This window comes from Sardina pilchardus, chromosome 14, assembly GCF_963854185.1.
Source record: "Sardina pilchardus chromosome 14, fSarPil1.1, whole genome shotgun sequence".
NCBI classification, from domain to species: Eukaryota; Metazoa; Chordata; class Actinopteri; order Clupeiformes; family Clupeidae; genus Sardina; species Sardina pilchardus.
Window position 1 is genome coordinate 18,982,205 of NC_085007.1, and position 22,843 is coordinate 19,005,047.

Here is a 22,843-nt window from a genome sequence, read left to right on the forward strand (position 1 = left end):
CCCACCTAGCTCCACCTCCCCTCCTCCCGCTCACAGGCTGAACGTTAATGACTCCATTGCGGCTTCAGCCCCTTCTTTAGCTTGACTCAATTTCTAGCCGATTATATTGATGATTAAAGCTTCACTAAGAGGGAGAGGGAGAAAAAGGGGGGGGGGGGGGGGGGGGGGGGACAGTCAGTCTCACGGATGTGAGACGAGCCATCACCAGACTTCTCTTTGGCTGTCAAGTGCACCACACTCCCCACCACACCACCCCTGGACGAGAGCAATCCGTGTTGGCTGGAAAAAAATTGCTGTCATTATAAGCCACAGACAGTAATGCACATCGCTCGGTGTCAGCCAGAGCCTATCGAGAAGGAAGGGAAACGATGGACGAGACAAAGCAATCAGGCGGAGCAATCAGAGATGCAAGCAGGTTTGCTGCCATTAGAACATTGGGGAATATTAGATGAAACCCTTTGGGGAGAGTCTGGGCTGTGTGAAAGAGGGATGTAGGAACATGAGGTCCATTTTTAGCAGTGAAGGCCTGGGAACTGAAAAAGTACACCAAAATGTCTGCCACGAAGGAGGATGTCCACAGTGCCACCGGCTCACTGATTATGGCCTGTGAGATTTCTCCTTTGTAAGCTTTTGGATGATAGACCTGTTGAACTGGAGTAAGTGACTGGCAAACTATATTCACAGCCCATAAACCTCTACAAGGTATATAAATCGTAGTGTTTTACTGAAATAGACTGTGTCTATATTTATTTTTTACAATCATGCGAGGCCCATGTCTCAGGTCTATCCAGCACTACTTCTTGTTAAGGACTGACAAATCACACTCTCACAACATGTGACACTCATTAAACGCAGACACCACACCATATGCTGTCTGCAAATGGAGAGTGGGGTGGGGTGCAAGTGGGGTGCATCACTGCACTGAGTGGGGAATGCCGTTACAAACTACATAGAACATTACCATTGATGTAATCAAAGGCGCTGGTACCTCGCAGAGAGAAAGAGACAGAGACAGAGAGAGAAAGAGAGAGCGAGAGAGAGAGAGTGAGAGAGAGAGAAAGAAAGAGAGAGAGAGAATAATGTGCAGATGTAGGTACAGTACCATATGGAATATCTCTTCCTTGATGTGAAGAGAATACTGTACCTTCCCAGCCACCAGAGAAAATTAAATGGCTGTCATTATGGTCAGTATACATGAAAAATAAGGTTTGATTGTGGCTTTCTACGCTAGAGAAGAGTAGAGGTGAGAGCAAGACTATGTGCCTTGCATGCTGTGAGGGGGAGTAAATTGCCGGTGGGCTGCAGACTGTCTCTTTTTAGATATTCTCTTTGTCAGTAAGGACAGCCATTTCAGCAATTCACTGAATGTACATTAAACTGATTTCCTGGGCTTCGCGTTTTAAGACAAGTTTGTCTTATCCCATTATTGACAAAAGAATGTTTGTTGTTGCAAAATTACACACGGCACATCACAGATCACCTACAGTATGACCTCTGGTATAAGAGGAACTTTTAGTGCCCAATTTAAATCTTTCTCATTATCTTATCTTAAGCATAATGTTTGGACAACAATGTGTTTTTACATAGAACTGTTAGAATGCTGGTTAATCAGAGGTCACTTTAAATAGGAGACCTGTTCTAATTATATTAAAATAAAACATATTAGAAATCAGCCCAAACCAGCTAGATTCAATTATGACTCATTCCTGCCACCTTTCAAAACAACACAAAAAACTTTTAAACGAACAAATTGCTTGTTGACAGCGAGCTAAAGCAGCTTTGTTAGAGGAATTCGCCACAGTGGAATACATGCACTAGTACGTGTCCATTATACAGGATAGGACAGCTCAGATTTGCTACTGGAAAAAAATCTGTCAGATTGGCGGCTGCTCGCGTATGACAAATGGGGGCTGAGTGGTAGTGACACATCAAAAGGTTGCCTGTACTTTTCCCCCTGTGCTTTTAAATAAACCTTTGTTTCTGCAGATGACAAGGTCAGCGCTTTCAGCTCCCTGTAAAGTGGGATTCGGGTGATGGCAGACTGTGGTGACACATTGTCTAAATACATGGACTCGCCACGTCTCTTATCATTTCTTGATAATAACCTTGTCAGTCAGTGTATATGGAGGTTTTTGTTTTTCTCTTTTTTTCCCCAGATATACAGTACTTACTAAATACCAACAAACAAGACACATTCCTGAAAAGATGTGTCTCTATTCACTAGCACCCTAAGGGATACTGGAGAGGTTCAGTATGTGAGTGAACCCACACACATATATCCACACATACAAATACAGCCTACAGTATAGATGAATGAAGGCCTTCCTCAGTGGAGAGACACTAACAAAACATCAAATGTAGCACCATGGTGTTAAAACCTTTTGTGAAACACTGTTTGAATGGAGTATAGTAGGCTAATGTAGGTGTTTACTTTTTTTGGTAGTGCCAGCACAATCCTAAATAGTTTCTAGAACTTCAGGAATAATGTGTAAATGGTGCATGTGTTCTTGTAAATAAATACAGGGCTCTACTACCCTAATCATACTTCACCATTCCCAATGAAAAGAGAGGAATTACACCAGGTACTAGATGAGCCTGGATACCAGACTGACTTTGCTAATTACTTCGGTAATCACTCTCAGGAACGCCCACTGTTCGCTGGTTGGTTCGGCATCCAGGAAGCCGACGGAAACGAGGGCGGATCAAGCTATTCCAGACAGAGTACTGTAAGGAAAAGAAATGAAGCAGAAGCAAATACATACATAAATAAAAAGAAACACTTTTCAGAGCTTACTTTAAGTGCATTACTAGCACAAGGCTAAATCACTTATTGTGGTATTCCAAGAAAGACTGTGCCTATAGTGATAATAGCCACTGTTTTCTTATCCTCCTGAATTGTAGGGCTGTGGGCCCAGGGCCTAAGTTATAGGCTGTATCAGTCTACCTAAGGTCTTACCTTTTTAAAAGACATTTCAGGTGATTTTACACAGTTTCCACATCTCTGTTTTTCAAGGTCACTGAGTAGGTTAAAAAAAAAAAAAAAATTCTCATGGTCATGCCCTCGGAAAATAGTACTGTAGCTGTCTGGCTGCTCTTGCTGTTGGCTGCATATACTCAAGTTATAGGTAGCACCTTTTTTTTTTGGACCAACAGTACTCTTGGTGATCTGGAAAAAAACAGAGATCTATGGAGATCAATGTGACAAATGGTTGGAATTCTCCTTTAAGGTCCTGCAAAGCCCTCCGCATTACTATTTTTTTGGTGTGAAGATTTGTATTCCTATTGTCTTAAACAATCCATTGTGCGGTGTGTTTTATTGGATTGTTTTGTTTCGTAATTGGAAAGGTGGTCTTTCTTTGGTGGCCTTTTGCCATCTTCAGCTTGTGAGTGTCCTGTCTGAAATGATGTGTTTCACCAACCATTTCCCTTCTGGTCTTCTACGAGTATTTATTTGACTGTTTTGGTCATTTAGTATTTATGTCTTGAGCTCTAAGAAAATAGAATGAATAAACTGTGAATTCTTTATTTATCTCGTTTTAGAGGCTGGCTATTATAGACTGCTTAGGCTATCGAATCAATAGAATGTTTCCACCATACCAGCACCAATCTGTGTGCCATCTTCAGCAGAATTCCAGTTCCGTGTGGTACAGACCAGACCTTTTAGTCAGACTCAGCGACAAGCCGTGACCACTTCTAGCTGTAGGTCACATATGTACAACAAGTTATGAAATGTGCAACATGAGGGGAGACGTGTTTGACCTGAGGCCATGCACGAAAAATCACAGCCGATCCTGACAGGTCAGCGTAGAGATCTCCTTCAGCTGCAGCTCCACAGCACCACCCATGAGGGACATGAACACAGCTGTTATAAATACCAAACGGCTATTGAGAAATCAAACAAAAGAAGCCCGTGCATGCAATATCACAGTAGGAAAGCATTTACCCTACCAATTGTGGACGAAAAGGATTGCAAATACATTGTCTTTTACGACAAAAATAAGGCCACTGCAATATTTGTTGCAAGTGGGTATGCCACATGAAATGTGATACAAGCAAATGTGGTGCCCCTTCTGAGCATTTAAGGGGTAAACAGACCAGGAGAGGATGTATGTTACAGATGGATGCGTTCGATAAGTGCCGCGCACCGCCTCGGTTTTTCAGGGTATGATTTTGACGATTGTAAAAGCTTGAACGCGATAAGAGGACGACAATTATTTTCTCTCCCATAATTGGCTTGTCAAGGGCAGCTTTCACACCCATTAAAGGCTCACACACTGCTCCTTTTTTACAGTGATGTTCAAGAGCAGCTTTTGTTGACCATCCTTTAATTGCTGGGGATCTGAGAAAGCCAGACACTGGCTTGTTGACACAGTCCCATTTTTAACAGACCTTAGTGAACTGGCCTTCGACAAACAGTGCATTTGTTGCTTCATATTAAAATGACCCGTCACCACTCTATTGACAGTGCACATGGTTTTTCAGGCTCCATTCTGGCTTAAACTGGCTTGTTACAGAGACCAGTGTGTCCCTGAGGAGACACTGACTGGGAAAAATATACTGTATTAATTCCACAGAATGTATGGCTAACTTTCTAAACAAGCCAACCGCACAGATACACTACTGTCAGTCAATCAAATGCAAATGAACCATCAGCTCCATCTCTTACACTTTATTCTGCGTTATTATTATTATTTTTTCTCTGTGTGCATTAAAGGATTTGCTGTTTGCGCACGTGTGGACTGAAGATGATTTGCATGAAGATTTGATGTGCGGGGTGAGGGATGTATTATTCTGAGTGACTGGTTTACACAGTGCCAGGTGAGGCCATTAGTTCAGACAGCATATCAAAATAATGCCCCCCCTCTAAAGCAGTTACATTATCCAAGGTAAGAGGTTAAAAACAAGCAACGCAAAGCAAGTCACCTGAGCAAGAACTGTTAAAAGGCATTCTGCCATATCACTCTGTCTTATGGGTAGGCCAGGGGGACAGAACGTTTCAAAAAGTCTTTAGAAGGAAGGTAAGGTGTGTGTGTGGAAAATGAACAAAGAGGAGTTAGGATCTATGAAACCATTAAAAAAGCTCTTGAATTTCCCTTTGTGAAAGCTTTCCTCAGACATCAAGTGGCTATTGACTTTTCCTCGTACAATATGTCGTATCCCGTGTTCTTTCATCTGTCACCTATCTTTCTGTTCCTCTTTACTGAATATCTTGAAAACTGAGCAACCATTTCTTTCACTTATTACACCTGTTGAACTTCAAAAAGGAGCACCGTTTGTGCATAATGTATTTCTGCTACTTGGATAGTAACCTGATACCGGTTGATACAGGTCTTGAATCATCAAAATAATGGCAGAGTCACTGGCATTTATTTGTAGTTTTTCTTAGGTTCATTTTGGTAAAGGTCATTGGGACATGCCATTGATTTTTGACTGTCAGTCCAAAGTGAAGGAGCTAAGGGACAAAGGTCACTGCTCTAAATTAAAGTCAGGAACCAATCTTGGGCAGTACTTATTATTCCAATAATTGCCTAACTGGAAACCTCCACATCTGCTGAGAGGCTGACGTGATGGAGAGTGCATGCTGAGCTTTTAATTGGTTATAGCCAATAAGCCAGATGTTTAATGTAGCCATTACATCAATTCATGAGCAGACTAGCTTTATGTCAAGGCTGCCATCGTCTTGGATTATGATGTGTCTTCACTGCCGTTGAATTGAGATAAGTATTCAGTTAATCTATTTGAACTATATTCACACTCTATAGAATATCAACTCTCGACCCATTGATCATTACCTACATAGCATGAGGATATCAACTCATGTCATGCTAAAGGACCATGAGGCATGATCAAAAAATACTCCATGACACCATATTCAGCAGCTACTTCTATAAATTGAAACATTGATGCAGCTGTAATGCAATGAGTAAATTAAATGAACTGATAGCCTCCATTATACACTGGGATTTACTGATAAGTCTATAGCCCACATATAAGAGGCAACTGATGTCATCCAAAATAAGGCGCAAGACAACATTGAAAACATAATGCCAGGTCCAAAGAGCAGTAGCGGACAGATGACCTCAGCTGTGGACATTGTCCGTTACACTGTTGTGTGGTTGTTGTTTGCGCGGTGTTAGTCATCTCGTTTAAGAAGTGTTTTAATCACCGTTACAATGTGGAACACTTGCGTCCGCTCTGACGTGTGGCGTGGCGACTGCACAAGGCTCATAGGCGCAACTTCAACTCACGGGAGGGACGCGGTGAAATGGAATAGCGGAGGGTAGAACGCGGTTTCAGACCTCTCCGCCAACAGGACCGAGACTGCTGACTGTTCGGACAACGATAAAAGAGCAGACACGTGAATAAACAGAAGTAAATTACTTCGATTGTATTCTGTATTAACGGGAGAGGACAATCGCCTAACTTCAGAGGGGAGGATCATTGCTCATCAATCCTAAACCAGCGTGGCATCCACTTCTTTCTCAATGTCTGTGAATATGTGGTTAGAACGAAAACAACGCAAGGATAGCTTGGCGGATGCTGCTTAGTTTGTTAAACATTTCTAAACTATGATCGGTCAGTGGGCATAAACCCCAATCACGTTTCTCTGAAGTCGACGCAAATAGCTTGATGATATTATTTTCAGAATACATACTTTTAGTGTTAAATCATCGTGTTTTATTCTGTGTTGCATAGGACAATATTTGAATGAGTGCAGAATTCAATATTTTTGTTTCAAAGTGGAATTCCAGGCAAAGACGGGAGTATGAGGATGGATTTTTAACTATTGTTAAGCATACTATCGGAGTCCTCGGCGTTGGACATGAACCTGTGGTGTGAAAATTGTGTCGACACTAAAACCACGTTGGATTTTTGACCGGGCAGTGCAGGAAATTACTCTACTGATTCAACAGTGAACGACATCAGGGATTCCTTTCCCTAGCTCGGAGTACGCATGGGAATTATCATGTTTTTACTTCATACTTTCACTGTTCTGTTTGTACTGGGTGAGTATGCTCAATATACGACTGAGCAAATTCAACACGTTTCGTAAAAATAGCTAGATGTTATGTATCCAAACTGTGTTTGACATAATTTACTTAGAACCATAGTGTAATTATTGATACATCGACGAGGGGCATGCTTGACTAAAATATATTTGTAATTGGAATGTAGATGTAAAATGTGATATATTACCTCCTCTAAGAGTTTTTGGCGAATTCAGAAAGGTACCTGCGTGTCACACTTATGCGGTCAAAGGGACACGACGCAACGGAGAAAAGAGATCTGTCAAGACGCAATTTCAAACCAACCACATTTTGTACACGAGGTTTAAAAGTATTCTTTGTGAAACTACTGTGCATGAGGTTCATTTAAGCTCTCTGTGGTCCAGAATAAAACAGAGGCAAGCTGTGTTACCTAGTGATACCCTTACTTGAATACATTGTCTGAGTTACCATGCAGCCTAGAACTTTGTATTAAAACGGTTGAATATTACGAACATTTTCATAATCTCTGATGTGCATTCATAGCCTGTTGAAAATGCGGCAGTCAGAGGGAGTGAGACAATTTTATCATTGTATGCACTACCAGTAGTATATTTTTCGAGAGACACATATGAGAAAGACAATCATGGTACCTTTTAACAGGATCGTGAGTCGATAACTGTGCCCAAAGTGTTCACTTCATGTCCCTGAAGATAGGTGTCGCTCTGGTTAAGAGAGTAGTAGCGCCCTATAGACAGTAGTAGGCTATAATACCATCAGATTGACAGAAAATGGCACCAAAAGATTAATTTGACTTAGCCTAATAGACTAATGGACAAATAAAACATGAGTTTGTTGCCCAGTTAATGAATTAGAGACAATTTGAGATAAAAGCTAAGATAAAAGATAGATGGAAAGCTACAACAAGATACTCAAACACTATCATGGTCTTTACCCAGATGAACTTGTACATTCCGTGGCAAGCTCCTCCGCCTTGTCGGGGCTGGGGACTCACGACTGGCGGGCCCCTGTGGACTGTGTGCGGGCCAGCGAGATGTGCAACCAGAACTCCCAGTGCAGCTCGCGCTACCGCATCATGCGCCAGTGCCTGGTGGGCAAGGACCGGACCACCATGCTGGCCAACCGCGAGTGCCAGGCCGCTCTGGAGGTGCTGCAGGACAATCCGCTGTACGACTGCCGCTGCAAGCGTGGCATGAAGAAGGAGCTGCAGTGCCTACAGAACTACTGGAGCATCCACATGGGCCTGACAGAAGGTAAGAGGAGAAGGGAGCCATGAGGACTCCTGTTTAATGCACAGAAGGGGTGGACATGTTTATTCCTCCATGTTGGAGGAGCGTCTTGCTTGCTTGTGGTGTGGTCAATGCTTGAAGGTTGATGGCATCATATATGCAACATACATAGGGGGGGGGGTGTAAATAACAGATGGAAGGTTCCTCTTCATGGCAGCCATGTACTGTAGATGTGAGCTAAGAATTAAGGGGTGGACGTGATCATCCGTGATGGAGGGGCATCTTCTGTTTGTGCTGTGGTCAGTGCTTGAAGGTTGACGGCATCATAAACAGCATAAAAAGGGGTAAAAACAACAGATGGAGGGCTCTTCACAGCAGCCATGTAGATATGAGCTATAAGAAATCTTTTGATATGAGGGGGAAGGGGTTTAAGGGTTTAATCCATATTAAGGCAAACGGTTTGAGGAACATTCTGCCCCAGATAGGGGCTATTATTGTGCAGCGGTGTGGTAAAGCTCCCCACTGTTGCCTTGCATGGCTCAGTCTTGAGGGCTTGCAAAATGGAAGCATTCTAACAAATTGAGTGTATCATCACATCATGGCTTCAGTTTCTGCTGAGATCAGTTGCCTTCTCGGCTGGACTCTGGCCCTTTTGCGATGCGAGGGTGTGTGTGTGTGTGTGTGTGTGTGTGTGTGTATGTGTGTGTGTGTGTGTGTGTGAGAGAGAGATGCGTATGTGTGTTATTGTGTTGTGTGTGTGTGTGTGGGGGGGGGGGGGCAACTTGTTTGCTCTGCACGAGATTGCAGTTTGCCAGAGGACTGGGTGTGAGTGTGTATTGCATCTGCTTCATGGAGGCAGTTCATCACGGAGGGCTTACACTTCTGGGACAGCACAACTGCTAGTGCTTTGCCTTCAGGGAGAGTAGGACAGAGAGCCATTACAGGATTTAGGCACTGCAAGGCAGGCTGAATTTCTTCCCCATCCGCTTTAGCTTTTGACTGGGAAATCTAACAAAAAGGCCTTTTGATGCAAGCATTCACAAAAAGAGAGAGCGGGAGACAGAAAAGGGGAGAGTTTGTCAGGCCTGGCATTTCAATGAGGCCTCTTGACTTCTTAGGTCTGCCTGAGGCCTGTTAAGGTGAAAATTACATTTGGATGATAAGCTGTGTACCCTTTGATGATAAGCAGTGTACTAAAAGAGCGAGCAATGCCGACAGTTCACAGCACACAACACACAAGGGCACTACACAACTTATTACGAGAAGCAACATTAAATAAAACTCCGTTCATTAAAACAATGACACAACGTGATGACACTTTTATGAAAACATTTCAGATCATATTAGTGAGATAACGATGCACACACTTCAAACAAATACATGTTAATGAATGGCAATGTTTTCTAATATGTGTGGTTCAAAGCACTGTGATGTTTCCTCTGCTGTAGCTCTTGGACGGAGTCATGTTTGTGGCCTACTTCGAGCCAAGCCATCAGACCATCTAATGAAGGGTTTTTTGGCTTTCTTTGTTTCTGTATTCTGCAAAATAACATTTGTTGTGTCAACAATACCCCCCAAAAAAAACATCCAAATTACTATAACTGTGGGATGCACTTAAGTGCTTCAAAGCAACAACATCCAATATTAGAAATCAATCAAACCAGCAAAAACCACACAGTTGGCCCCGCTGGCAAGGCTGCACTGTGCAACTGAACAACTAATGGCCACTGAGTGCCTTCCATCTCACAAAAATAGAAGGGTGAAAAAGCCAAACAACATGAAAGATTCGGTACTATGCACAGTATACCAGACGAGCAGTTCTCAGGACCACCCAGCTGAAATTAACGCATCCCTGCTCAAGCCTCTGGCCCACCATGCGCAGCAGTCCTAAGGAGGTGGTGGTGGTGGTGGTGGGGGTTGTGGGGGGGAGTAGGGACTGAAAAATGACTAGTCACGGAGTCAGTGGAGTCAGCCAGTGCCTGGAGTGAGTGTGTGGTTCAGGGGCTAGCCACGCTGTGCCAAGAGAGAAGCTCCAGGCAAGAGCTGTCCCTCTCCATGGTGCTGAAACGGCACAGTGCCCCCTCCCCCACATAACACCACCCCCCTCACTCATTCTCCTTCCCTCCCCTCCCCTTCCCTCCCCTCCCCATCTTACTGCCTCAATGCCTTGTCAGTGTAGGGTACACCTCATCTGATCCTTAACACAAACAAACCACATTTGAAGAAGAAGAAGGTAGACAAAGCAGGACTGAAAAAAATAGCACATAGAGTCTGTCTCAGTATAGCGCACCTAGATAGCCATGTCTGAGTATTTGTTTTTGTCAAATCCACATTCAGTGGAGAGAAGCTCTAGTACCAGCCAGGTCCCCATGTTGTCTATGGCATGTGTGCACAGACTCAGTGGGCACTGGGCACTGGGCACCTTTTGAGGCAAGTGGTGAGCTGGAGAGGGTAAAATGGAAGAGGAGAGAAACGGCAACAGCCCCCTAGTTATCCTCTTCGAGCACGGAGCAAACATAAACATCTGTGGCACTGAATTGCACAGAAAAGTAAAAGGCACATGACCTCTCTGATCGGCAAAGACTAGTGTGCTGTTTGTGCACATGTTTCCTCCCTAACACAAAGGCAAACAAAAGTGCCCATTAACTGAGGAGGATTTTGATTGTGTTGACTTTGGAGAGTGCTCTGTGGTAACTGCACGACAGACAACCACGGACCTCATTAGCTTTCTGATGGCTTGTGTTAATGGAGTCATAATGGATGGAAACACTTGCAAAACATTTTATTTCCTGTAATAATTCCAGCGCTGCTTCCCCCTAAAGACGTACGCCATCTTCGCAGATATTTTTGGTAGATCTGCCTGTAACAGGTGTGCACCGGGGCGGCAGCAATTATCTCGCTCTATTGTTTACATTGTTTACATGCATAATTGCATATGAATGACAATATTACATGCTAAGCCTTTAAATGTCATGTTTTTATTTTTTTAACTCCAGCGACAGTATGCAGTATGCCTTTATATTTTAATCATAAAACAGGTGCATTGTTCTCATCTGCCTTACTATTATCAGTGAAAATGGGTGTTGATCTATTGCTCAGTTCTTAAATCATGTAGTTTGAGTGTCTGGAGCTCAGACCTCTACATCCTCTTACATCATTAGAGCTGGGGGATGCCCTGGGCTTCTCCTTAAGCACTAACCCTGCCAGATCTAATTATAAAAGCATACCTAACCACAGTTAGTCTCCCATCAGTGCTCTGTGGAGCTGTATACAACATGTGATGTATAACGTTAATGTTTGTATCATCAGAATCATCAGACACTAGTTTTCTCTTCATTCATTGGAATATAGCTACTGTGGCTATGGTCTATGTGTTTTTAAAAGCATGACAGTTTTTGGTTTTCTAAGCCTGTATATGAACATTGCAGTTGGATTGCAACATTTACCTTGGCTGAAAAATGTGTTCTTTTGTGCGTGTGAACACAAGAGAAACCAGGGCATTTTACCTAGAGAAACCCAGTCGTCTTGTTTGGAGAAATTAGTTTTGCATTACAGCGCGCTGTATCTCCTTCGACGGACACTGAAGCCAATTATGCAATTATTAACAAGCACTGCAGCCCCCACAGCCATGTCCATGGCTTTGTAAATCTTTATTTCTGAGCTGTCTATGTTAATTAGGAGATTACATTTCACTTTTTGCACTGCTCTAAGACGTGCGGAGGCAACTTGCAAGGCTCTGGGCGCAGCTGCGCTGTGTTTTCCATTCTTCGGTGAAAGAATGTGATTTATGTTTTGCACCACAAGCCTATCATTGGTCGATGCTCTTATTGTGATGTCTCATGGCTAGAACACGGGGCGAGCAGAGGCACATCTAATTTGGCAAGTTGAAGAGATAGTTCAATCCAAAACAAACCTATTTACTTTTATTTTTCTCTACACACTTGTTTTTTTTTTTTTTAATGGAAGGGCATTGATAAGAAAGTAATGTTATAATGTGGAATAATATGTCCAAAGCTTTGGATTTTTAAACAGTCGAAATCAGTCCAGTATACAGTGTTAGAAATGCTCTAACTAGCAACTGTAGAAATACTATAAACTGGAATCCTTTGGAGAAAGAGTGCACGCCAAAGCAAAATTACTTGTTTTTTCAAGGAAGGAAAAATGAAAGCTTTGTTTTTCTTTATCTCAGCTGTAAATTGTATGAGCTGCTCAGATAATGTTAGATGAATCTCATACCGGCATGCAGACCAAACTAACAGCTCACGTGCATCAAAATAGTATTGGCAAAAGGTATTTGAACATACTTTTCATGCATGAAAAGCTATCTTGACAGCCATGAATGACTACCAAAGTGCAGCAACATGGGTTCAGTGTGTATGGCATGTGTGCATAATTTCACAATATACCATAACAACTTACTCCTATACCATGACTCCCTTGTTGCCACTACTGTAGTTATCCAAAGGCCTTGTAAAAAATATATTAAGGATTAAGCAATGGTAATGATTGGAATGTCATTATTTAACATATATTGTTTGTAGCCTGGGAGAACCCAGACAAATTTATCAAATTTAAATTCAGTCTGGCAAGGAGGCCATTGACACCCATTTCCAAAATTCCAAAAACCCAGGCACAAATCACAATCACTTATCTGGCATGGGGCAGGCCTTGCATTATGACAGATAGAGCAATGCATTCAACCCAATCTGTGCTGATGGTGACAGGGTTAAGCAGATATGGATGTTTATTTTGTTTGGAGTTAAGTAAACAACTCCATTAAAAAACATTCTTTCACAAGACATATTTGATTGCTGCATTTCTCAAATGGTGTGGAAAGAGTTTAATGCACCAATTTAAGTTTAATTTCACTGCTGGATGTGACCCTGGAAGTCATAAGTCAGTGAAGCCTTTTCAGACCCGCTCTCAATCTGCGGTCTGGTGTCAACGAGGCTAAGTTATCAGACTATGGTACTGTATGTAGCCTAAATGCTGTTGCTGTACTTGCTGAACCAGTGCAAATGCTGTGAAGAACATGATGTCAATTGAAACCACCACACTGTCACAATACCCAAATTAAAAAAAAAAACATATTTGCTGAAAAAGCAAGAGGAACTCCAAGGCACTCTCATATAGCAACAGTTAAAAAGGATTTATTGTAGCAGCTTGGTCACGTTAAACCTTTCTTAAAAACTCCAACGCGTGGTAGCCTTCATCAGGTAGTCAAACAGTTCTCACAGGTAATTCACCAATCAGAAAGCTCCACCTTGCAGATGTGCTGGTCAGGTGACAAGTGTCAGTATATCAAACATCCAGCTGGTGTCATTCTCACTAAACAGTAAGACATAAACATTGTGCATAACACACTGAATATCGCACATTCATACTGTACATATGGTACAAATAAGAACACAATTACCAGGTTCAAAGCAAACACTACGGAGAGCAGAAAGTAAAAGAATACAGCAGACAGACACACAATCAAAGAAAAACACTGAAGTGCACAAGGGACCAGGTCCTCGTTTAGTGGCCTGCACTTTAAATGTCCAAAAAGTCTCCCTCTGATTTAGCTGCCTCTGTCTATCATCTTTTCTCAAAGACAGTGGGATGTGATCATCCCACAAGCCAGTAAAGTGGACGGGTCACTGTTATGGTGTTCCATGAAGTGTCTTGCCATTGGGTAATTCATGCTGCCTGTGCGAATCGCATATTTGTGTTCAACCAGTCTGTCTTGTAGGCGTCATTTAGTTCTTATGACATAAAGCACTTTGCACACAGGACACTCTAATCTATAGATAACAAAAGTAGTTTTACAATTGATGAAGTGATTGATTGTGAAATGTTTTTGGGAGACAACATCCTGGAAAGTTTTGGTTTGTACAACATTTGCACAATGATTGCAGCATTATTTGCACAATGATTGCAGCATTATTTGCTGTTCTGTTTTGATCTCTAGCTGACTAAAACAAACTGTTGTGTAATGGTGTAATTGCACAGTTTTTGGATGACTCTCATTGTCTCTCTACTTCATGTTGTAACAGCAAACACCTGTCTCCATGCTGTTTTTCATCCTCTTGCAAGGGTTAAAAACATCTGTCATTTAATTATGTCCTGCCATTGTCTCTAACTATAGCTGAACCTCTGTGCTTTCGCTCTTATTATGTTGATATGGCATCTCCAGTATAAGAATCTAATTTGTGTTTAGCTCAGGATCCCGGTGTCCTTTTCTTTCTTTTAACCTGATCCAATGGGCAACGGAACAAAATATCTGTTATTCTGTAAAGCACGTCATATAATGAGCTAAAGCAGTCTAAACTAGTTTGTGCCGGTATGTAGGAGGTTTTCAGATGACAGGTTTCTGGTTTCTGGGGATATGTATGATGTGAAACACCCCTGAACGCTGTACTGTAATATGTTGCTGCTGGCGGCTTGAGGATTTACAGTATTAACAGCATGTTGCAACTTTACATCAAAATGTTTAGCAGTGTATCAGATCAGTATGACATATAATGTCAATACAGCCTCAGACAGTAGGTCAGACATATGAATTATTAATATCTAGAGAAAAATCCAGTTTGTTCTCTTGTCGTCTTCGCTTAATAAAATACATCCTCATCTATAAAAGAAGCGCAGCAACAGTAGACACAAACATACAAACATGCTGTTAAAATTGCCCTGTCAATTAAAAATTACCGGCAGAGAGAAAATAAGTTCAGTTACGTTGAGTACATAATATGTTGAGTGATTTGGATACTCTTTAAGGCACACCAGTCATACTGGTCATGCCCTCATTCGTGCAGCATACTGTAAATCACCCATACTTGTGTGGGACTATTGCTTCATACAGTATTGATTGACACTGGTCTCTAAGTTAATCATAAGTCAGAGGCTCTTTTAAGAGATCAAAGGTTATAATGTAATCATGCATTCTCTATCGTATATCATTATGTTTCAGTCCACTCTATTACATGTTACTGGATGTTAATGGAGAACTTCTGTAAGGCACACTGTGAAGAGACTGTGCAGACTAAGCACATGGGAATAGCCAGGTAGATAGATGGACGACTGTACCCTGCATCCTGTATACCCTTAGCTCTTCTTCTTAGCTGTGGTGACTGCCCCAAGGAGGGCTGTCTTCAGTGACAGTCGCTACAGGTGGAAGTAGGAAGGAAGGGCTGAAATAGGGAGCTTTATGCTTGTCTCTTCCATGGATCCCTCTTCAGGAGTGGCAGACTCCATGAGACCCCCACTGTGTGGGGCCTATTCAGACAAATCCTTCAGCTCCACTGGGACTCCCCTTTGAGGTAAAGGTGAGAGGTAGGATTCCTTTTTCACTGTGGTAGGGGCCATGGTGGCCATTCAGGGAGACACTCAGGAACTGCCCGCTTAGACACACGATGGTTGCACATCTGGGTACAACAACCAATTGCCCAGATGGTTTGTTGCCAAAGAAGCCCCGATGGTGTGCATGCATTGTATGAATGTGCACAGTGGCAGGAAGAATTATGATATCCTGTTGGGTGTTATTAAGACCAACATTCGGAACCCAGTCAGCTTTGGTTATTGCTAGCCTTTCTGTTGGACTAGGAAGCGTTTTGTGACGAAAGTCAAAGATACAGCTTGGCACTCTGAGGTAGTCTGGTTTTCACTTTTCACCATACTAAGCTCAATCTTTTAAGATTGAACATTAGTCTGGGGAAGATGCGCTTCGATTCTACTGCAAAAGAGGCGTGATCAATGTGCATAGTTCAAATGACTCCGTACGCAATTGCCACGAGCGGGGCTAGTTGGTAAATTAAACTTTTAGCCTACCAAAGCCGGTCGGTAGAATCGCAAACACGTCCTTCTGCTGGATGAATTGTTCCAGGGCAAGTTTTTGTTCTGTTTTCAAAGAAAACTTGCCTTTAACATCTTCCAAAACAGAAGCGACAGCGACTGCTGCTTTTGTTTCGTTGCTGCTTAAGTTTCGTTATCGTCACGTCACTGGCCATATAGCGTGCCAGGACTAGAGTATGGCCGTTTCTGATTGGAGCCAAAGATTCTGGCAGTGAAACAGCGAAAGTAGATCTGCTGGTATCCAGCCTGAGCTGCCGGGCGAAATTCAAATTCCCCGGAAGTTCAGGCAGGGTTCACCCAGCCCAACTCTGAGGTCCAATGCTGTGCTATTTCCAGCATTTTGAGCATAATTGACAGCAACACCGCATAGGCAGACTGTAATACCCCCAGCTGGTTAAACATGGAATAACAGGATGCTAAATTTCCTTCCCTGTGATTCTTCCATTTTGGGGTTACCTTGACTGACACACTAGCTGCTGCATTGCGTGCAATATTATCATTTAGAGCTATAAGAAATTTGAACGGTGCTGTTTGGAGCTAACACCCAGTAGCCTCTACAGAGCTGGCAGGCTACGTCTGGACCTTTTTGTGTTCTTTTAACTTAGACTTTAGAGTGCAATAAAACAAATTGGAGCAACTGTCCAAATCATTGGCACGTTTGGCTCATGTTTACACACATAATAGGCCTTGTTATTTGCCTGTAGGGTTGGCAGGCTCATGCCTGAACCATCTTACATCTCGGTTCCCCTGAAGCGCGTTAACGGTTGCTTATGCTACACCTTTTGGAGCTAACACACAATACAACCACAGCCAGGGAGAAAGCCTCACAACAATACAACCACAGCCAGGGAGAGCCTCCTCTTCCAATACTTATCAACTAAGCGGCTTCAGTTGTAGTAAATCCTGTGTTTCTTTAGTCGTGCAGATCTCGCTTCCATGTGGAGATCTGAAAAGCACTAGTCTCACACCAGGACAGGTGCTTTATGCACTAATGTGTCTGACTGTGGCTGGTTCAACAGGTGTGTGTTAAAGGAGACATCTGATATTTCACATACTGTAGATCTCCATTTCTCAAGGTCACTAAGTAGCCTACTGTACTTTTTATCCATCTTGAGTTGCTAGTTCCAACAGCTAAAGCTGTCTGTGAAACCCAATGCTCAGAGTGTGTTGTAGCTGCCTGGCTGCTTTAGCTGTTGAACTTGGAACTTGCAACTCGAGCTAGGTAAAACTGATTGTTTTCATTTTTTTGTACCGACTCTGTGACCTTGAGAAATGGAGATATATGTAAAAAAAATCAATGGATTTCTCCATCGCATCAACGTTTATTGACCTGGTGAGTTAATAGGGTGAATAGAGTCTGGTAACCCTCTGCATTTTACGTTCAGCATTCTTTGACATTTGCAGGTGATGCTGCTTCTGTTTATCACAATAAGTTTCGGTTTTGTCTCCGCCTCTTGTTGCTGATTGCCCTGCATTTTTCTTATCTGAGGGAAACAGTTATGAACTATGGTGTTCCAGAATATATCTCCTTGAGAAGGTCTAGGTGGGTGGGGCTTGGCTGTCCAGTGAGTGGATAAATAATCTCAATAGGATAGAGAATTAATAGTTATACCCCAGGAAGCGTCAAATGCCTGTTATTTCTCACATTTATCAGTGTCGAGTATGAAATAATGTCATGAAATACCACCTTAGTTGGCATGATGTATTATTTCTATGTATTAATTTTAACTAAATCAATGACTTTGGAGACACATTTGTAGAACAGCTCTCACTCCCCATTCCAAATTCCAAGTTTAAAGCCTTTTTTAAGTGCCCTGCCATTTAGCAGTTTTAACAGTAGAGAAGTGAAATCGTGCATTTTAAAAAAGAATTTTAATCAAAAGTGACTTCTCCCTTCTTCTCAGCATTAATTAAAGAGCCTTTTAAGGTATTGGGGATAGGAAAGGGCGGAATTCATTAGCTATTGTGCACCTGACAAATTTGTGATACAAGACCATTCCCTCTGCTGCTAACTCATTTGGTATTTCAAGCTCAATGAATCATGCCTGAGCCCTACAGCAGATTAATTTGGTTCTACAGAGGCAATGCATCAGACAATTGTTCTACGCTCACTAATTGCATTCTTTTTTATTGGAAAAAAAAACATGGAGAGTTAAAGCCTTTACATGTTTATCGCAAAAAAAAAAAAAAAAAGATAAGTCATCTCCAGACAGTGTGTAGTGTGTCTGAAAATATTTGAGAAGCTCTCAACTTGAATTGCACTGTAATTAGCCACGTTCCTTCCGTAGTCAGTCATTTTGATTAAAAAACCCTCAAGTAAAATTTCCACTACACTGATTCTTCACATGTTCTTCACCATTAAAGCAGGTTTTTGTGACCCTTGCTCCTGTGAAATTAATGCTGTGTGCCACAAAATGAAAACCAGACTTATTTCTCTGCTCAGACACAATCAAGATAAATATTTTCCCATTTTCAAAGCAGTGAACATGACTTAGACAGAGTAGTTTTTGTCACCCTGTGTCTACGTTGTTACGTAATTGATTTTCTTGGTGAAAAGCAATTTCATAAGCAAATTCGGAAATGTATGTGTTCCGTTGGGCCACGCATTGCTTTGATTGCCGATGGCCGCCTTCTCTCGGGTGCGTGGGAGGAGACAGAAAATGGTTACATGGACACATTCTACCTTTGCTGGGGTGGGCTATCCAGCTTTTTAATGGTGATAATAGCACCTTGGATTATACGGCTCACCAGGCATAGAGCGATACAAAAGCTTCTTACTTTGATTTTTTTGTGGGGGTTGGGTTAGGGAGAGTAACAATAACAACACCTTACATTTTATATTGTGCTTTTCTAGATACTCAAAACTCTTCACAGTGAAGGGCTCACTACACCACCAATGTGTAGCGCCCACTTGGGTGATGCACAGCAGCCATTATGCACCAGATCGCTCACCACACACCAGCTTGAGGTGGAGAGAGAGCTAGTTACACTGGGGGGTGGTTAGGCCTTGAGATCTTGCTGATTTGTTCTTTTGCCTTGTAGTAATAGTAAGGCTAAAGAACACAGCGGATCTCATTTTGGAGGGAATAAAGTCTACATAGATAAATGGAAATGTGTGAAAGCATAAAAGGAGAAGTTTTCTTGCCAGCCAAAGTTTCTGACTAAAACGGTTTCCATGTATTGGTCCAGCCACAGATTCAGCAAAGGAAAAAGATACACAAACAATGCTTGGAATGGCCTGGCTGTAGAAGACTCTTGATCTAAAAGCTGTGTGCCCTCAGGCTCTGTGCTCTGTGAAAGATGAGCAATCACTAGCGTGCATATATATTTATATATATACATACTGTGTGTGTGTGTGTGTGTGTGTGTGTATGTGTGTGAGAGAGAGAGAGAGAGAGAGAAAGAGAGAGAGAGATAGAGAGAGGAAGGGTAGGAGGGAGGGAGTACGAACTCATTGAGAGGTTAATTAGAAATCATTCCAACAATATTGTCAGAGGTAATTAAAAAGGCACACAAAGACTGCGCTGGAATTCAGCAACACACTTAGCTGAGCTGCAGGGACTGCTGCGGGAGGGTTGACTGGCGCTGTTGTGCACGAAGCCATGTCTCAAATTCAAAACAGGCCCTTTTCTTCCTCGCGGTCTGTCTCCATCTGTCTCTCCGTCACATCGAGATGCAAACCGCAGACAAACGAGGAGACACAAAGAGCATCCCTGTTCCGGAGGGGTCCATTACGGACTTTCTGTCCACAAGACGAGGATTGTCAGAAGGCAATCTGATCTTATTTTGATCAGTCTGACAAACTGATCTTATTTTGAAAGGAATGAGGGCTAACTTAAGGTCCAAATTTAATTAAAAAGCCTACCGTCAAAAATATGAATGTGTATTTTTGAAAAATGTGACAAGGTGTATCATATTTGCCAGTGATATCTAGAATATCAGCAAAAGACATAGCTCTATTAGTACATCTCCCTCTAGGTCCTTATAAGGGCTGGTGGCCTTTCGTCTCCCACCCACATGTTCTCGGCACATGCCCCCATTGCTGTGTAACAGATATTATCAAAGGATGACTGCGTTCACCTCTCAGTTGGGAAATATGAGTTAAAGTCATGAATCTAATTTATGTAAAGCACTGTGTTTCCATCTCCCCACATCATCTGCTTGTAATGGGGACAGATTTGCCTATCTCTGATGGATCAGCTTCTTTTTTTAGGGGGGGGGGGGGGCACGGAAGTGTCTCCTGAGATTCTCCTCTCAGGGGACGTTGAGAAATTCTCCTCTGAGCAGAGACAGAGACGGTGCACAGCGTAGGGGGATTATGCCAACACCGGCTTAACTCATTGAGGAACGGTGAGGGGAGGAAATCACGAGCATAAAGGCGGCCACGCTGTGGAATTGATAGCACCAAGCGGCGGTGACACACAACGATAAACCGCTGATCCGGGATCATCCCGTGAAAAAGAGGCCGCAGCTGGAGGCTGGTTTAGGATGCTCGCGGAGCTGCTGAGGAGACCGAAAGGTGGCGAGCCCAGCAGGGGAGGGAGCCGGAGAATGTGGGGAGCCTTAATAAAGGCAGACGCGACATGGGGGAGCTGCGGCAGCAGCAGCAGAAGTGCACAACCCCATCTGTGGCAGAGGAATGTCCCCGTATCCCCCCCAACAACCCCAACCACCCTTCCACCCACCCACCCCGCCGCGACCGGATCAGCACACAGCCACCCGGCACATCCTCATTCACACTCACTGGCTTTATGACTAATTTGTCAGTGATTATCACCCCCGCAGGACGTGTTTACATAACTTGATGAAACTCCCCAAGTCTGGCCAGTGAAAGCGCTGGTGTGCTTACAGTCACAATTAGCGACGGTGGCGCGCCACTGACAGCGTTTCGAACGGACGGCCAGATTTTTTCTTGGCTTTAAGGGTCGTATCTGTCAAAGCGGTGTCTTGTCAATGTCTTCCAATTTACGAGGAGGGGATTTGCTGCTGTTGGCTACACCAGCAGTGTCGGCCGGACACAAACCCGCTCTAAAGCCGTGTGTCTGTGTGGGTGCCCTTTTGTGCAGAGGGCAGAAAGCGGTTAGAGATGCTGAACTAAAAAGTCCCTGCAGCAATGCAGCACAGAATGCAGAATGAAGTAGAGAGCTCAGAAGGGAGCTCAGATGTGCGACTGAGATTACGTCAAGTTGCTACGGCAGCTGCCTTTCATAACACAGCAACATAAACATGACCTTACAATGGCAGTACCAAAAAAAAAAAAAAAACATATTTCTTCCGTAAGATACTGTGTTAAGAATGATAAAATAGACATCCTACTGTACATTGCTGATGTCATGCTTTTTCATTTCCAGATGAGGAAGTTTACGAGACATCCCCATATGAGCCACTACTCCCCTCAGATGAATTCAGGCTGGCCTCCATCATTTCAGGTAAGATTATTGGCACCTGTTCAATCATGTCTGGGCTTCAAAATAAAAGCACAAAAGGTGTGTACTGTAGCGACCAGTGTTGTGGGCCTTGTGAGGGCTAGGCTCTGTCCTCTGTTGTGGGTGTTTAACTGTCACTCACATTAGCAGGAGTAGAGAGTTTCCATATTGGACACGTTTGATTTGGACAGTGCAAAGAGATTGTAGGATGTGTGGTGTTCTGGGCTTTATGAAGGAAGATTTAATTTCCACCGTAGGACGGACCTCTCAAGATAACAGTGTTTTGGAATCAGTTGAACCTTGAGGACGTAAGTGTCTGTTGCACATGGATGTCTATCAGAAGTCCAACAACAGAAGAGAGGAATAGGCAGCATTAACTGACTGCCAATAAGCGATAATGTTGCCTCTATTGATAAAGTAATCATCTGCCCTGGGGCAGTTCATACTGTGAGTGACAGACAGTGGATCAGCCATCCCAGTGACAGTCATGAATTATCTATACTTTTTAAACACTGAGGTGCGAGCTACAAATTAATATTTAAAACTGAGAAGAAATACACCCATGTTTCCCCTCCTGCCCCTCCCCTTGGTAGGCTATCGCCGCTAAACAGATTGCAATTTGTGTCGCAATGTGAGCACGCAGACTGATACTTTACAGTATAGAGATCAGGGTTATTGCAATATCAGAAGATGGAGGCATTTCACCGTGGTTGGCTGAGGCTTCATGTGAAAGGAGGTGACTAAGAATACAAATAGGAAAAAATGTAAAAAAAAACAAAACATGCTCGGCTCTCTTCCTGATTGGGAAGAACAAAAGCTATCCTCTGTCCTGTCACGAAAAGCTATTTTCTTTCCAATTTCCGTATGCGACAGTTCACATTTCTCATTATTTAAACTACACTACAGGTAATCTGTGGTCTTATGGAAGACAGACGAGGTTGAAATCTGGATCTCCAAGGCCCCTCCCTCACCCATGAGAAGGGAAAAAAGGATAGATGATGACACATTTCCGTCCTGACTGGTTGCTGATGCCTTGCCATTTTTTTTTGTCTGTCTTCGGTTTGTTTAATATGTATATTTGACATATATTACGTATATGTCACATTCATTTCACAACAGCAAAAAAAGGGAAGCTTTGCTTTTAGAGGCCACTTTATTCTTTTGCAGTGTAGCGTATTTCATGGGTCACTGCAGTAAACGAAAACACTTCAGCCACAAGTAATGATTTGGCTTAACTTATTTGACCACATCTATGCACAATTTTTCTCCCATCATCACTAACATATCAGAAAGGCAATGCCCAGTGCACACATTAATGGGTGGTTAAAAAAAAAACACAGTCTGCCTC

The 22,843-nt window shown here is 42.8% G+C and overlaps 1 protein-coding gene across 1 annotated transcript in view; it reads left to right on the forward strand.

The window, feature by feature from the left end:
• The first annotated feature begins 6,266 nt into the window (after nucleotides 1-6,266).
• Nucleotides 6,267-22,843, forward strand: part of gfra2b (GDNF family receptor alpha 2b) — a 47,520-nt gene continuing 30,943 nt past the window's right edge. Inside the window, exons 1-3 of the mRNA XM_062555077.1 lie at nucleotides 6,267-7,007; nucleotides 7,946-8,260; nucleotides 21,421-21,498. Coding sequence (XP_062411061.1) covers nucleotides 6,956-7,007; nucleotides 7,946-8,260; nucleotides 21,421-21,498 — 445 coding nt within the window. The 5' untranslated portion in view covers nucleotides 6,267-6,955. The remainder of the gene's footprint in view (nucleotides 7,008-7,945; nucleotides 8,261-21,420; nucleotides 21,499-22,843) is intronic.